At 37.8% G+C, this 16,437-nt stretch overlaps 1 protein-coding gene across 4 annotated transcripts in view; it reads right to left on the bottom strand.

Moving 5' to 3' along the window:
* RTTN (rotatin) overlaps window positions 1–16,437 on the bottom strand; it is a 149,281-nt gene that overhangs the window by 91,305 nt on the left and 41,539 nt on the right. For 3 of the 4 annotated variants that reach the window (XM_036109120.2, XM_078060178.1, XM_078060179.1), the window contains 7 exons: window positions 16,293–16,432; window positions 13,363–13,534; window positions 11,449–11,548; window positions 8,093–8,181; window positions 7,386–7,503; window positions 2,976–3,072; window positions 2,106–2,171 (listed from right to left, as the gene is read on the bottom strand). In XM_036109120.2, coding sequence (XP_035965013.2) covers window positions 2,106–2,171; window positions 2,976–3,072; window positions 7,386–7,503; window positions 8,093–8,181; window positions 11,449–11,548; window positions 13,363–13,534; window positions 16,293–16,432 — 782 coding nt within the window. Of the gene's footprint in view, window positions 1–2,105; window positions 2,172–2,975; window positions 3,073–7,385; window positions 7,504–8,092; window positions 8,182–11,448; window positions 11,549–13,362; window positions 13,535–16,292; window positions 16,433–16,437 lie in introns of those variants that run through there. The other variant, XM_036109121.2, reaches the window with a different exon arrangement.

Raw genomic sequence — 16,437 nt, 5'->3', positions numbered from 1 at the left:
TAAGTGACAAAATCACAACCTAATATTTTTACTTGAACACAGCTGCATCATCAATAAACTCAACCACTAGTGTCACCAAGAAGACCCAGAAATATTTTTAGATATAAGAACAGATACAATAGCAACAGCTCTTAAACCAGCCCAAGTTTAACAGTGTTTTACAGGACAATAACGTCTAGCATGTTCAAATGTTAAAAAATAATTTTGATAAAAAAAACATACCCCAAACTCCTAATTCACATATTTGTGACTAATATTAGATAAATACAATTGGGTAAGATTTCTCAGGGGAACTTTACTGTGCTTTTTCATTTCACGTGTCTCAATAAAGAAGCTAAGGGAGAGTTCTACATATAAAGCAGGCTGACTAGTTTAAGAAAATACTTTTAAAAATTGAAATTTTCCACAAAAGTAACCAAGAATCCTTAGATAAATGGCTAACACTAGGTCTCAGATAGGGAAATAAAAGGTGATTCTTGGATATTTCTTTGTACTAAAACACAAGAAAATATTAACAGACTCATGGGACCTTGACAAAAGGACACGAGCCCACTTGAAAGGACTCGCACTGAATAAAAAAAGGCAAGGCAACTGATTAATGGGGAATTCTTTAGTAAGTTAGAAAATGAACTGCAAATTAAGCCTAAAGAACAAGAAGGAAGAAAGGAATGAAAAGTGCAGGGTAATACATCACAACCAGTTTGAAAAAACACTACACATCCACCAGACGGGCAATAATTTCTAAAATGACAACATTACTATGAGTAAAGGAATAACAAAACCTTGTTTCTTCTCTATGGACAAATTTTATCTTGAGCGAATTCCGGCCCTTTGCCCCAGGACAACCAAATAGATATGGAATGTCAACAATATTACTGAGCTGTTGTTTGTGCTTACGGTAAAAACGACTCTCACGTCTGGGCTGGGAGGTGTGGGAATAAACCATAAATGCATGATGGGAAACCGCGGCCCTGAGCAACGCCTAGTGCCGTGGCTCTTACACGTGAGGTGTTTTGTGGGGACCTGGAGACTATGCCTGTGGCACACTCACCTCAAGAAGTTATTTCCTACTAGCACATGGGTCTTCTAAGCCAAGACAGCTCCCAGCACCCACACATGTGACCTCATTCCAAGCAAGGCCTATTTTAAGTCATGTGAATTTGATTACTTAGCCAAATCTAAAGACCATGAAGAGTGGGTGATGTCTACAAACAAGGAATTTCACTCTGAACAATATATTTAAAAGGAACTCTTACACACTCTACCAGGAAACATACACGTTTATAGGACTGGATACAGGAACAAAAACCCAGAATCAACCCAAATACCTTCCGACTGGAGAATGAATAAATTGTGGTAAATAAATACAACAAAAGAGTATTATACAGCAATGAAAATGATTATAATACATGTAATAAGACCTACCAAATTATGGAATGTTATTTATAAATTAATCATAGTTTTATTAAGACATAATTTACTTATCTTTAAATTATACAGATTTTCTTTTTATATATAGCCTGATGAATGTTTACATTTGCATTCATTTGTATGACCATCACTCAGAATAAACTACAGAACATTTCTATCCCTTCGGAAAGTTTCTTTGTTCCCTTTTCATATCAATTACTCCCCTTGCTCTCCTCCAAGAGTAATTACTATTTTGGATATAACTTGAGAAACTGGATCACATTATAGAATTATTTTTAATTTTCTTAGATGTGATCATGCATGGTACAGTGGTTATATAGGAGAATGTCCTTAATTTAAGGAGGTACATGCTGGAATAATTAGGAGGGAAGTAAAATTATGTCTGAAACTTATTTTCAAATGCATCAGAGAAAAATTACATATAAATAAATAAATACATTGAGAGAGTAAGCAAGAGAATAAGCACACGTTCACTGCATAGTTCTTCCAACTTTTCTGTACACCTGAACCATATCCAGATGGAAAGATGGGGAAGGGGAAATGCATTTACTGAACTCTCCGAAGCACCACTGTGAGGAAACATTAAAACACTACAAGTCATGTGATTTAAATACCAGATGAACCTTCCTGAAACCGTTTACCTTCCAAAAAAGTCAAAACAATAAATCATTTACCTTCTAAAAACTGAGACAGGCAAACTGAAGACCGAAGGTGCAGGTTTATTGGAAGGATTAACAGACCTATTTCATTAAAAACACACACACACAAAAGGAAAGAAACAAATGAGTAAACCATGGTTTTATCCAACAAATACAATTTGCTCCTTGACTGAATCTCCAAATAAGAGTTACAATTGGCTCTATCATTTGTATAGTTACAACACATTTTCTACTACCTAGATTTGCTTCTAAAGAGTAAACTAGTGCTTAGGAAGTCCATATAATAAATTACTCATTTAATGTGGGCACTGTACTGGCAGGTGAATCTGTGTCCCCCTCCCACTGGATCCTGCTCAAGGTCATTGTTAGTCAGGTATTACCATCCTAAACATCTTCCCAAAGGTTTTTTAATAAAATATTAAACAAAAGTATATACTGAAAAATGTATTAATGACAAAAATTACTGCAGTAATTTTTTTAATTTTATGCTTAGTAATGTTCAAATTAAAAGTTCATGGGAGGGACGCCTGGGTGTTTCAGTCAGTAAGTGTCTGCCTTCGGCTCAGGTCATGATCCCAGGATCCTGGGATCAAGTCCCGCATCAGGCTCCTTGCTCAGCCGGGAGCCTGCTTCTCCCTCTGCCTCTCCCCCTCCTTGTGCTCTCTCTCTCTCTGATAAATAAACAAACAAACAAACAAACAAACAATAAATAAATAAATAAGTTCATGGGACTTCCTGAGCCAATAGGCTCTTTGATACTGCTTACTCAAACCAAAATGGAAAGCATAAGCTTCATAATTCAGAAATTTTCTATACATTGCTGTAAGATTGCATCAGAAATCTTATAATTAAGAGTAAAAAAGTTTTACAATCCTTATAGCTCACCACATATCCATTCTTGATACTTCATCAAATAACAGAAGACAAAATAATGCTCCGACTTCAGTCACAACAGCACAATTTTCATGAAATATCAACGAAACTAAGATATAAAAAGAAGCATAACTTCATGAAATATTTTTACCTCTAGAAAAATGAACTTCAAATTTAAAATGTCTTAACTCCAAGGGAAGAGATGTCATTCTCAGAGAATTGCAACAAGAACCCAGATAGACTGACATATGTGGATTGTCAGGAGGGCTTGTTAAAACAGAGTTTCTGCTTCAGCAGGTGTGGGCTGGAGCCTGTGAATCCCACACGCTGCCGGTCCAGGAAACGTACCTGCCGATCCACTCACTAGATACTATGTACTTTCAGTTTCTCAAAAAAGCAAAGTGATGTAGCTTCTACGGAGGTCTGCCAAGTCCTTTACCTCCAGCTAAAGTTTGCTCATTCAGAGATCTCCTTATTTGATCATTTCTGCCCATTCCCACAAACATACAGTCATAGAACTTGAGTTTGCCTTCAAAACACCATGTTTGTGTTGGTGTTGTTTTAATTCGTATGTCTTGTTCATTACAAGATAATGGAAAAGGAAACTGCTCTGACCTAATAAGACCTAAAGCTAGCACCATCACGTACTAGTAGTAAAGTGGCCTGGTCAAATACTGTAGCATTAATAAGCCTTAGTTTCCACCTCGGTACCATTCCTAATGCTATGACTTCAGTGCTTGATAACTATGAAATTCTAATCAAATAGGTATGGTGGTGATACCAATCACACAGGAATAATAACATAATACAGAGTTAGCAAATCCAGGAAAGTAGCAAGAAGAAATTAATTTCAAAAGAAGATACTTTTCCTAACCTTAAGAAAAGGATAATATCAACATGTAATTGACATGATTAAAAACAGCAATGAGCTAAAAAGAAACAAATATATGTAAGAATTTAATTTGTGATAAAGTAGACACTTCATATCAGTGGGAGTAGGATGAGCTATCACACTTCCAAGTACCTAAGAAATTACTGCAATATAACTGCCTATAATATGAAGAAAAATAGATTTAGATCCCTACCTTATGCTATTTATCAAAATCAGTTCTACATGAAGATCTAAATTTTTTAAACAACACTATAAACATGTTAAGAGAAAGAATAGAAGCCTATTTAGAATCCTTAATTCAGAATTGGAGAAGGCCCTCCTTTTAGAGCATGATGGAAACCTCAGTTGCTACAATAGAAAAGCTTTATATACTTCCATAAAATACTTAAGGCTAAAGATATAATAATAAATACAGTAAAAAGGATACAAAAGTTGGAAGAAAATCAACATAAAATCAGACATAAGGTTTATATTTATGTTATATAAAGAAACTCTACAAGTCACTAAAAAAAAGTAAAAGCAACAGAAAAATAGGCAATTCATAGAATAAGAAATTTGAATAAATACATGAAAAGAAAATCACCTGCACTAAAAAGGTTTTAAAAATAAAAAATAAAACAATAATGAGATATTATTTTCACCAATAATATTAAAGAACTAAAAAAGAGACACATTCGGTGTTAGCAAGGTTATGAGGAAAATAAGCACTTTTAAATACCACTGGTGGGAATGATGTAGAGGGGAACCAAATCATATCCTGTAAAATCTCTTTGACCCAGCAATTCCAATTACAGAGTATGCACAAGATGATCATAAAACAAGATTACTATTACAGTTAAATCTGAGAGAAATATTAATATGGCAAACTGAAACTCTGAAACACTATGCAGTAGTTTTCTGATCTTGTGTTTTTTAAGAAGGCAGACTCACATGTAATAACATGGAAAGATATTCAAAATACATTGTCGGTTGAAAAAAAGCAACACAATACTTAAGTATATAGCATAAAAAATACAACATGAGTGTAAAGAAAAGATCATTCTAAGTGATATATGCCAAGCAATACCTAGCACATTCTTCTTTGGGGAAACTGAGAAAGAAAAGAAAATTTAAAAAACTTCTGACATTTTACTTTATATCATTCCATACTGTTCAAATTTTTACAATAAGGATGTAGAAGTTCTGCAATTATTTAAAACAAAAACAAATCAACAAAGGTAAGGAAGTTTGGGTTGTTCTCTTGCCTCCACCATTATCTGGTTATGACCTTGACCAAGTCGATAAATCTCTCTAGATCTCAATTTCCTCACTGTAAAATGGTGTAATAAATGGGTTCTAAGTTAAGTTCTCATCATGCAATTCTGTCGGGGTAGGATTCTGTCATGACATAAAATTTATAATAAAAGCAGTGTGTCTGGCAGATTACTTGTTACTCCCCTTCAATCTATTCTCCATGCTGTGGATAGAATAATCTTTCTAAAACACATAACCCTCAGTGTAATAATCTTAAATGGCTTCTCAGTGCCGTTTTCTGTGACCTACCAGGCCCTGCATGAACTGCCCTCCGTGCCTCATCTCATCATCTTCCCCTCACCCCAGAAGCCCCCAAAATCCAGTCATTTCTGACCAACCACCATTTCAAACACACGTTCTCTCTCACACATAACTGTGACTCCCTCTATCTGGAAATCAACCCTCTCTAATTGAACCATTCATTTCTGAAATTCCAGCTTGGATCCACATTTCCTGGAAGCATCCTCTGATGTTTTCCCACCACCCAATCTGCTCAGGAACACTTCCCTCTGGCACCAGGAATTCCACTATTATAAATATTTTTATGCCTTACTGTGTATTTGTTGAAGTCTCCAACTATACTGTAAGCTTCCAGAGGGTCATTTACCAAGCTCATCAATATATCTCAAGGGCCTAGGCTGTACCTAGCACATAGCATGTACTCAATAAATATTTACTGAGGAATGAATTTCCTGGTACAGTACTTGATTAAAAAACTAATTTTGCCATGGGGCCTGGGTGGCTCAGTCAGTTAAACATCCGATTCTTGATTTTGGCTCAGGTTATGATCTCAGGGTTGTGGGATAGAGCCCTGAGTGGGGCTCTGTGCTAAGCAGGGAACCTGCTTGAGATTCTCTCCCTCTCCCTTTTCCTCTGCCCCTCCCCTACCCTGCTCACACACGTGCTAATATAAATAAATAAATCTTTAAAAAAAAAACAAACTAATTTTGCCCTGAAACTAAATCCGTTAATAAGAGATGCTGTAATTCATTTTCAGACTCACTGAAATAGTTCTCACAAACATCAAAGAAATAGAAAAATTGCTAATACTAAAAGGGTACAGATGCCGCTGACTTAGAAAGTGCCTTTGAATCTAGTAAGTGCTCATGAATGCTTGAATAATTTAAATCAAAATTATAAAAATAAGAATTTTAAAAATTTTATAAGAAAAAAAGAAAAGGTAAATTAGGGACTAAATTCTACTGAGTGAGGTTATTAGGAAGATAATTAACAGGACTAAAGAAAACTCAAGATCCACAACTGCTACTCTTCCAGATCTATTAAAAATTGTAAAATTTTATACACTATTCAAGATTGCATGAGCCTGGACACGCTGAGTCTGTTTAGAACTTCACCTGGTTTGGACCTTTACCAATGCTTATATTCAATGCTTACATTAAATAAACTGTGTCCTTTTCACTTGGCAAGCTGAAGGCATCAGAAGAAATGAAAATGCTAAAATAAAATGACTATATTCTAACCTATATTCTAATAATATTTTGAACATAAATATCACATAATAATTAACAAGGTTAAGCATATTGAGACATTTGATCAAGATGCATCTTGTAGAATTATTTAAAAGCAGTGGCCTAAACTTCTAAGAAAGAACACAGCACAGAATGTTACCAAGCTCTCTACTGAAACAGTCAGAAGGAAGAAAAAGAGAACAAAACTACATGGAATTTTTCTACCTAAACACATTAGTAAATTACAACCAAACTGAAACGGGTAAAAAAAAAAAAATCACTCTCTATAATAAACTAATGCTCAGAGTCATTCAGGATGGTCTAGTTCCCACTCCACACAGACATGATGTACACTCTTACTGTCAGTTTAATGACATAATCAGATACCACGCCACAGGTCAGGATGTAAAGGCACAAGCAAACCGAGACTGTGGAAACAGATATGGGCGAGAAGGCCGTGATGACAGCAGCTGCAGCCTGCTCTATAGATAACAGGTAACTGAGCACCAGATGAAAGCCACATCCACGTGCAAAGACCAATCAGAGGCTTCAGCCTTTCTCAGCTCTGAGGTCTCCTCAGTAACAGGATTACAAGAAAATTTCCACAAAAGAAACATTTTCCATTGCAACAGATATTCTCAGCAGCATATTCACTAAAAAACTTTGTTATTCTGTTAGTAAAACAGAAAGTAAATGTGACCTACAGTTAAAGCATAACACTTAAAGCTTAAGACTGATCTCATTATTAGCAGACTTTATTTTATTCACCTCTGAATAACAGGGTCAAAAGAGAAGACTGCTGTGAGAGGGCCACGCGCATGACCGGGTCGGCACACAGAACTTTCCTCAAGAGCGTGAGGCACGGCTGAATCAAACATTCTATGACCTGGCCAGAAGGGAAAACACAGGTATTTTACTATCATCACTTCTAAGGCGAGATAAAATATACTCTAATATTAACTTATTCTAAATTTTATGCTTTTTCATCAAAACTGTGTAAAACAAAAATGCAAATAAATATTAAGAATTATTTTCCACTGAAAATAAGCTTTGTATATACTTCTGCTTACACATCCCAAAAAATTTAACGTTAGTTTTCCTTTAGGGAGACCCCCCCCCTTAGAAATTAAAAAAAAAAAGGGAGCCCCTGGGTGGCTCAGTCAGTTAGGCGTCTGCCTTCGGCTCAGGTCATGATCCCAGGGTCCTGGGATCGAGCCCCACATCTGGCTCCCTGCTCAGCGTGGAGCCTCCTTCTCCCTCTCCTGCTCCCCCTGCTTGGAGTCTCTCTCTCAGTGTCAAATAAATAAATAAAATCTTAAAAATAAATATATAAATAAATAAACAAACAAGGTACTCGGTGTTAATCAGGATTTAATCTCCAAGTACTTAACCAAATTCAGCTGAATTTAGTTTCAGATCTGAATAATAAAAATACCAATCTGTAAAAATATGTCTAGATATACTGTTAGTCTTACCTCACCATCCTGACCTACACATTCATTTAAATACTCAATTATCTTGTCAATTAAGTGTAACTTTTTCACCACAGCATGCATTTTAATATCTGTAGACAAAAAAAACAAGTCACTAAGAGTTAAAGAATATTTTTGTAGTTTTAAAAATACAGAGCAGGTGGGCGCCTGGGTGGCTCAGTTGGTTAAGCGACTGCCTTCGGCTCAGGTCATGATCCTGGAGTCCCTGGATCGAGTCCCGCATCGGACTCCCTGCTCAGCAGGGAGTCTGCTTCTCCCTCTGACCCTCCCGTCTCGTGCTCTCTCTTTCTCATTCTCACTCTCAAATAAATAAATAAAATCTTTGAAAAAAAAAAAAAAATACAGAGCAGGTATCCACAACTCAAACCGTTAAAAATAGTTACACCTGGTGTTGAAATTAGAAGAGGAAACTTTAAACTTTTACTTTACACATCTGAACTATTTGAAAACTTTTAAGTAACAAGCACATCTTACTTATTTCTACAATGTAAAATTCAAAAGCTATTAAAAAAGAATAATGAAATCAAATAGTTCAGACCCTGAAAACTACTAGAATTTTAAGTATACAAATGAATTCTTTTATTTGTACATGACAAGTTAATTTCCTTATATCGTTTCATTGACAATTCTTCTCTTTTCCAAATCCATCACCTCAAAATGTTTAGAATTATCTATAAGTAATGTTAATAGCTTGCAACATGGTCATTTTTCTGCTAATAAAAACTCAGATTTCAGGGTTGCCTGGCTGGCTTAGCCAGCAGAGCACATGACTCTTGATCTCAGGGTCATGAGTTCGAGCCCCACACTGGGCACTGAGCTTACCAAATAAATAAATAAATAAATAAATAAATAAAATTTAGATTTCTAACCTCAAAACTGTCAATAGCAAATATAAAAGGTAAGGGATTATAACATACTCTACATTTGAAAAATATGAACTTTTTAAATAAGCATATATACGTGACTGTGTGTGTGTGTGTGTGTGTGAGCGTGTGAGTGTGTGTGTGTGTGTGTGTGTGTGTGTATTCACTGCTATGGGCTGTTTATGTTCCCCCAAAATTAATTTGCTGAAACCTAATCTCCAGTGAGATGATATGAGGAGGTGGAGCCTTTGGGAGGCGATTAGGTCATGACAGTGGAGCCCTGAAGCAGGGGATTAGTGCCCTTGCGAATGAGGCCTCTTCTCCCTCTGAGGACACAGGGAAAGACAGCTGTCTCTAAACCAGGAAACTGGCTCTCACCAGACACTGAACCTGTGGTCACCTTGATCTTGGACTTCCAACCTCCAGAACCATGAGAAATAAATCTCCACTGTTCGTAAGCTACCCAGTCTGTGGTATTCTCTTGGTGCAGCCGGAATATAGTAGGACATACGTGTGTACACACACACACACACACACACACACACACAGAGACATACGTGCACACACACACAGTAAGACATACGTGCACACACACATAGTAAGACATACGTGCACACACACATAGTAAGACATATGTGCACGCACACATAGTAAGACATACATGCATGCACACACATAGTAAGACATACGTGCACGCACACATAGTAAGACATACATGCATGCATACACACACATAGTAAGACATACGTGCACGCACACAGTAAGACATACGTGCACACACATAGTAAGACATACGTGCGTACACACACACACACACACAGACACACGTGCACACACACAGTAAGGCATACGTGCACACACACATAGTAAGACATACGTGTGTGCATATACACACACACACACACACCACTGATATCACTAGCAACAAAATCTCTAGCTGCTTATAGATTAGTTATAAGTATTTAACATCTCGCAGACAAATTTTCTTAACTTGTTCTCCTATAACTCTCATTGAGAATATGCATATATACAATGAGAAAAACACACAAATACACATATTGATATTGAATTAGTAGCTATGACTAGAACTACCTTTGGCTGCCACTTTAAAAAAAAAAGTTTCCACTACCTGCCAATACAGTGTATACCAAAATTATAAGCTTTATTTTTGTAATTAAGAATACTGGAAGAATACTCTCGAAAAGTTTTATGATTTTCTTAGCCAAGGCTGTTCACATTTTCTAGAGCCTTATTTTCTGTAGTCTGTACCATTATTAAAGCCACAAATATGTTGGGTATGCTTTTTCAAATTACTCTTCTCATCCCAGTTTCCACTAACGTCAGGGCAGGAACATTAAGTACATCCCATGTTCCAGGTTAGAATCTTTTTATGTAAGTGCAAAATTATCATTTCTCTCAAATATTAAAGATAAATGACATACATCACATACAGGGAAAAATAAAAAACTAACCCAAAGAATGGAAGCCTGTGGAATAACAACACTACAAATAAAGTTAGCAATGTATTTTACTAGTTGTTTTTTTAAAATAAACTTTTAAAGAAAATACAAAGTTACAATGCACTATTTTTATTTTATCTACCTACAGAGTACTGTTTGATTGATTTCTTACCCAAGATGGAACAAACTGAAAAAATCATGTACTACATAAATTGAGAAAGGAACATCCAGTTCACTATTAAAATTTTATAAATATTTTAGAAGGAAGATAATTCTATCAAATGACATTCTACAGCTTAAATAATGGTAATCTCGACTAGGGGTCAGCATATTTTTCTGAAAAGAACTAGATAGAAAATATGGTAGATTTTGCGGGTCACAAATCGTCTTTGTCACATATTCTTTGTTTCTTTTTCTTAATAACTCTTTAAAAATGTTAAAACCAGGGCACCTGAGTGGCTCAGTCCATCAAGCATCTGCCTTTGGCGGAGGTCATGATCCAGGGGTCCTGGGATCCAGCCCCATATTGGGCTCCCTGCTCAGTGGGGAGCCTACTTCTGCCTCTCCCTCTGCCCCTCCCCCTGCTTGTGCTCTGTCTCTCTCTCTCAAATCAATAAAATCTTTTTAAAAATTTTTAAAAAAATAGGGGTGCCTGGGTGGCTCAGTCGTTAGGCGTTTGCCTTCGGCTCAGGTCGTGGGATCGAGCCCCACATCAGGCTCCCTGCTCAGCAGGAAGCCTGCCTCTCCCTCTCCCACTCCCCCTGCTTGTGTTCCTTCTTTCACTGTGTCTCTCTCTGTCAAATAAATAAATAAAATATTTAAAAAAAAATTTTTTTTAAATAAAAATGTTAAAACCATTTTTAAGGGCTATAAAAAAAAAAAAAAAAACAAAACCAGGCCATAGCCTGTATCTGGCCCCCAAAACTGCAGTTCGCAACTCCTGATACCATTGCAAATAGCTATCTAAAATTCAATTACCAGCACTACAGAAATCATTTTCCTTAAAAGACATTACCTTGCATAATCACAGCTAACTGTTCTGCAGCTGACTTTCTCAAAACAAGATCGATATCATCTGAGGTAAAGATTTCATATACCTTTTCAACAGTCTCCAACTGAAAACCAGAAAAAAAAAAAAAGAAATTGTTTTCATCTACTTCCAATTGTGCAATAAAAATTACATAATTCATATCATAAGAACAAAAGCTCCAAAGTCCACTTACTTAAGTGATATATTTATGTGTAAATTTGTAGCAATGATGTGCTATGTCAGGGAAAACTTAGGATCTAAAACAAAGAGCCATCATGTCAAATAAGCCTTTCTTTTTAAGATTATATTTGTGCCAGGAAGTAACTCATAACCCATTAGCACCTTAAGAACTTCACAGAAAACCAAGCTACCCAACATCTCTACAGGTGGTAACCAAAGAATAGTGACCCCAGACATGTGACTCCATATTTCTCCATGGCTCCCAGAAGCCAACAGCTAGAATTCCCTGGCCCTCTGCCTTTCTCCCCTCTTAGAAGCACATGGCTCTCTACTAGGACTTGCTGCCCAGCACTCCAACACAGCCACTCCCAATACCAGTCTCTAACTGTTACTTCATGCCAGGACAGGGTCTGAGGTGGCAAACCCAAAAGTGAAGGGGGAGAGGAAAAGGACAAAGACAACACTCCTCCCCCCCCTCCCCCCCCCACCGCCCGCCACACTGCTGTCTTCTGGCCCTAACATGGACTTGCAAAGACAGTGCTAGAACCCCTCCTCCCCACCTTCCTCCACATCACTCACAGGGCACAGGAACAACTACCAGTGGTCAATACTCAGGGAGTCCCCAGGAGGACGAAACCTGTAGTCAGGGGAAGGTTCTCCAATCCTCCTGCTGGGGCTTGTCACATGGCCCTGAACACTCAGATTAGAAGAACATTTAAAAAATCCATCGTATTATCTGGGGCTGTACAATACCACCACAGGCTTTGGGGGGTTGGTCTAAACTTCAATAAAAACTGACAGACTGTACCCTTGAAGTCACAAGAGAAGCTATAAAGAATAGGAATGAATCAGTGAAGATAACGAATAGCTTTTCTTTATCTAATCCTGCATTGGTCCAGGATGATCTGGGTACAGTCCTGGCTAAAGATAGGAAAATGGATGATATGCCTCTGGAGGTATATAAGAAGCCAAAGATTTAGGAAAGAGATTAACGACAAAATCCCAGAACCACTGTAACACTTAAGAGAAACCACCTTTGACACCTATATTATATTTGCCTCTCATAACGAAGAGGCTAACTTGTATCATAGGAACTTTCGCCTTTTCCCTTATAGGCTGTTTCCAACATGAGAACAAGAAGAACTTCCAATAGTTTTTATGTCAGTAATATTTGTTTTTAAGAGTCACCACAGCGGGCGCCTGGGTGGCTCAGTTGGTTAAGCGACTGCCTTCGGCTCAGGTCATGATCCTGGAGTCCCGGGATCGAGTCCCGCATCGGGCTCCCTGCTCGGCAGGGAGTCTGCTTCTCCCTCTCCCACTCCCCCCTCTTGTGCTCTCTCTCTCTCTCACTCTCTCTCTCAAATAAAAAAAAAAAAAAAAAAAGAGTCACCACAGAATTTCTTTCCACTACATTAACCTTATATTGTATTTAAGATGCTATTCAAATTAATTTGCACTTCCAGTATATATATTAAATGAAAGGGATATAATGCCTGGCATACAGTGGGCACCCAAGAAATATTTACTCAATAAGTAAATGTATCCAGAAGCCAGACAAGGCCAGAACACAATTTCAAACTAGCCATGAATAACCACACTTGAAGCTAGCTGGTACTTCTCCTCTCAGATGCACACACAAACTAAAGAATGTAACATAAAATATGTGATATACAAATGTACAAGTAGCCACGAAATAATAAACCCAACAGTTATAGTCACCTTAATAATCAGTTCTCTTCTGTCATCCAATTTGAGTTCAATAGGTTTTTTCACGATAAATAAATTAGTGACTCTGGAGAGAACTCTGGCATCTATTGAAGGGCGCTTCCTGTCAGCCCCTTCTTCCCTTGTGAGATGACACGCTAAAAGCTTTAATGCTAGTGAACGGACCCTAAAGAAACAAAGTGTTTTAGTCAACATTTTGTAATATACAATGTCTATACTGTAAAAGCCTATAATCACAAAGCATTATTGTATATCAACACAATAATTTGCCATGTTTATACTGACATTACTAACAAAGGTACTTTATTTTTCTATTAAAATAGTGTACAACTACAATTATTCTTTCAATTTTATATTTATAAATAAATATCAGAAATAAAGAATAATCAAGTTACAAATGAAGAGACAGACTCACTGAGACTTCACAGTCCATGGTCAGTATCACAGTCAACGGCAATAAATTAGTAAAATCTGGAAATTACATCCATAACCCCTGACTTGAAGTCTAGTGATCTAGCTCAAAATCAAAAATTATCACAGACTCATGAACAGAATATAAACATTAGGTCAAACCTCCAGGAGAGTAATCACATTAATAACTAAAATGTGATGTCACAACAATGTATGAAGATGTTCTTATATTAGGAGTCAAACAGATTCTTCCCAAATAAGAAAATGCAAATATTTGTGATTACCATCAAAATTCTATTTTATCTGGAATGGATTAGGATTAAGGTCAGTTGAGTAGAAGGTGGGAGATTTTAAGAAAAGATTAAATATTACATGCCATTAGACAATGAAATGGAAAAATGAAAAACAATCAAGTGCAAAGGGCATGGAGCTGGGAGAGAGTGAGACAACCAGATATCTATCACTATTCTGACAGCTGGGAGAGAGTGAGACAACCAGATATCTATCACTACTCTGACAGGTTCTTCTTTATCTACATAAAAACTGGGAAAATCTGAAGTGATAACCCAAGTTCCAGGTTTTAAGTATCACTTATAAGACGACTCAGGGAGCCCTCCCTACCGCAGCCAAGGCTAGGTCACCTTGCTGTGTGTGGTCCTGTCACCCTGAAGTCCCTGTGGCATACCACTGATCTTGCTTTACTACAATTAATAATAAAGTATAACTGGTAACATTTCTTCTCCCAATTACATGCCCAATTCCATATGGGCGGTGCTGTGCCCACGTTGAGTGCTGTTAATTTCCTACAGCCTACCACGGCTCTTAGGCACATAGTTAACATCCAATAAGTACTTCCCAAATCTACCAGAAATTTACAGTGATTTTATTAATAGATATCATCTTCAGAGTACTGATATTTACCCCAAGATGGTGTGAGAAGTCAGACAAACTTTCTCCCTCTACCATCTGCTGTTAGAATAGCAAGACACCTACAGAAAGCTTTTCCTTTGCTCCTTTCATTCCAAGCCAAGGCCATCTATATTAAACTCTGGGGCTGTCAGCCCCCAGCAAGAAGGCCAGAGTGGAATATATAAAGCATATACTTATGCATCTCCTCTAGTATACAAATTTAGCCTTTTTTTAGGTTTAGCATGGGGAAACAAGTCCAGTTATTCTCACCACTTAGTTCCTTCAACAAATATGTTTTGAGCATATTTATGTCCAAGGTACTTTATGAAGTTCTAAGGACATAAAGATCAGCAATGGACAGGGTTCTTGCCTACATAGAGTTTATGGTCTGGTGGGGACAGAATGACTCAGATGAGAACAAATATATAATTCAAACTATTGTAAGATCTGTGTGATAGAAAATTACCTTACTGGAAAAGCGCTCTGGCCTTGCCCTGGGCTCCTGGGAGGGGATCTCTAAGCCCTTGGAATGTCCTGCCTGATGAGTATGTCTTTGTTTACGTGGAGACTGTGGGCCCCCAAAGGTGAACAGGAAATAAACTTCTATTGTGTTACATGGCCAAATCCGGGGGTGAAGAATACTACCCTAGCACATTAATAAAGACACTGCCCAGTTGTATGGAGACCAACTCCTGAGGAGAACAGGCATTTTAACTCCATCTGCCCCTGCTTCCTGTATCACTTTACTCTCTAGGTAACTTTACTCTCTATGCTATGGTTGTAGTCTCTTTTCTTGATCTTCCTCCCTCCATTCTCTTAATGTTTTAGATTATTTCCACCTACTTCCTTATTTTTCAGTCTGACCGTGTGTTTATAAATAAGCCACTGTATTATCCTGATGTAAGGTTTGAGTAAAGCAAAGTTATCCACTGTCAAAAGGACGTCTGATCCTCCTAGCCTTTGCAACCGACTCTTGCCCTTCATCACTGCTTACCCATCATGACTCTAAGCTTTTTTCTCTTCTCAGTGAGGGAAAATCTAACCACTGTTACCTAAAGAGAGCTACAGAGAAGATCCACGTCGCACTGACAGAGAGGGAAAGAAGGCAATGTATTTTTCTTTTCTTTTAGTTTAAATGACACTTATACTAGTGGTGGGGAAAAGAACACTTTTCCAGTTTCCCAAATACGAGGACAAACTAAGCAAGATTAAAATGCCTACTTACTCTGGTATATGGTCAACTGGTCCACCACACTTTTATGAACACTTGATTTTCAGGACAAATGTTTAGAAGAGGAGGCCATTTCCAATCTATGCATCCCCGTGGCTCTCGAACCCGCCCACAGCACTCAGAACGGCAGCGCCAGAACGCACGCTGATCTGACAGCGAGGCTGGCCGCCAGGGAAGGTTTCGGGAAAGCACCCAAAGGTCCACCCTCATGTCTGTTTAGTTTCACACACTGGTCTCCTCTCTCTGCCTAACAATGGAGAGTCATTCCCTTTACCTTCTCTAGTTCTACCGTACTTGGGAATGATAGAATTACTCTAGTTTCTTAGAATGCTCCCACTAATCTTGTACACACAGAAGATCGTGCGACACTTACGACGGCTTTCTGACAAGCAGGAGCCGCAGCATGGACTTCAGTCGGGTGGTGCAGGGGAGAGCCCCTTCGCCTGCCTCAGGACTCCCTTTGCTCAGGAGGAGAATGGAGTTACCCAAAGGATCTTCTGTGTCAGCATAGCCCTAAG

This window comes from Halichoerus grypus, chromosome 13, assembly GCF_964656455.1.
Source record: "Halichoerus grypus chromosome 13, mHalGry1.hap1.1, whole genome shotgun sequence".
In the NCBI taxonomy this organism is placed as follows: Eukaryota; Metazoa; Chordata; class Mammalia; order Carnivora; family Phocidae; genus Halichoerus; species Halichoerus grypus.
The sequence above is the reverse complement of the archived record's forward strand: the minus strand, read 5'-3'. Positions and strand labels throughout refer to the sequence as shown.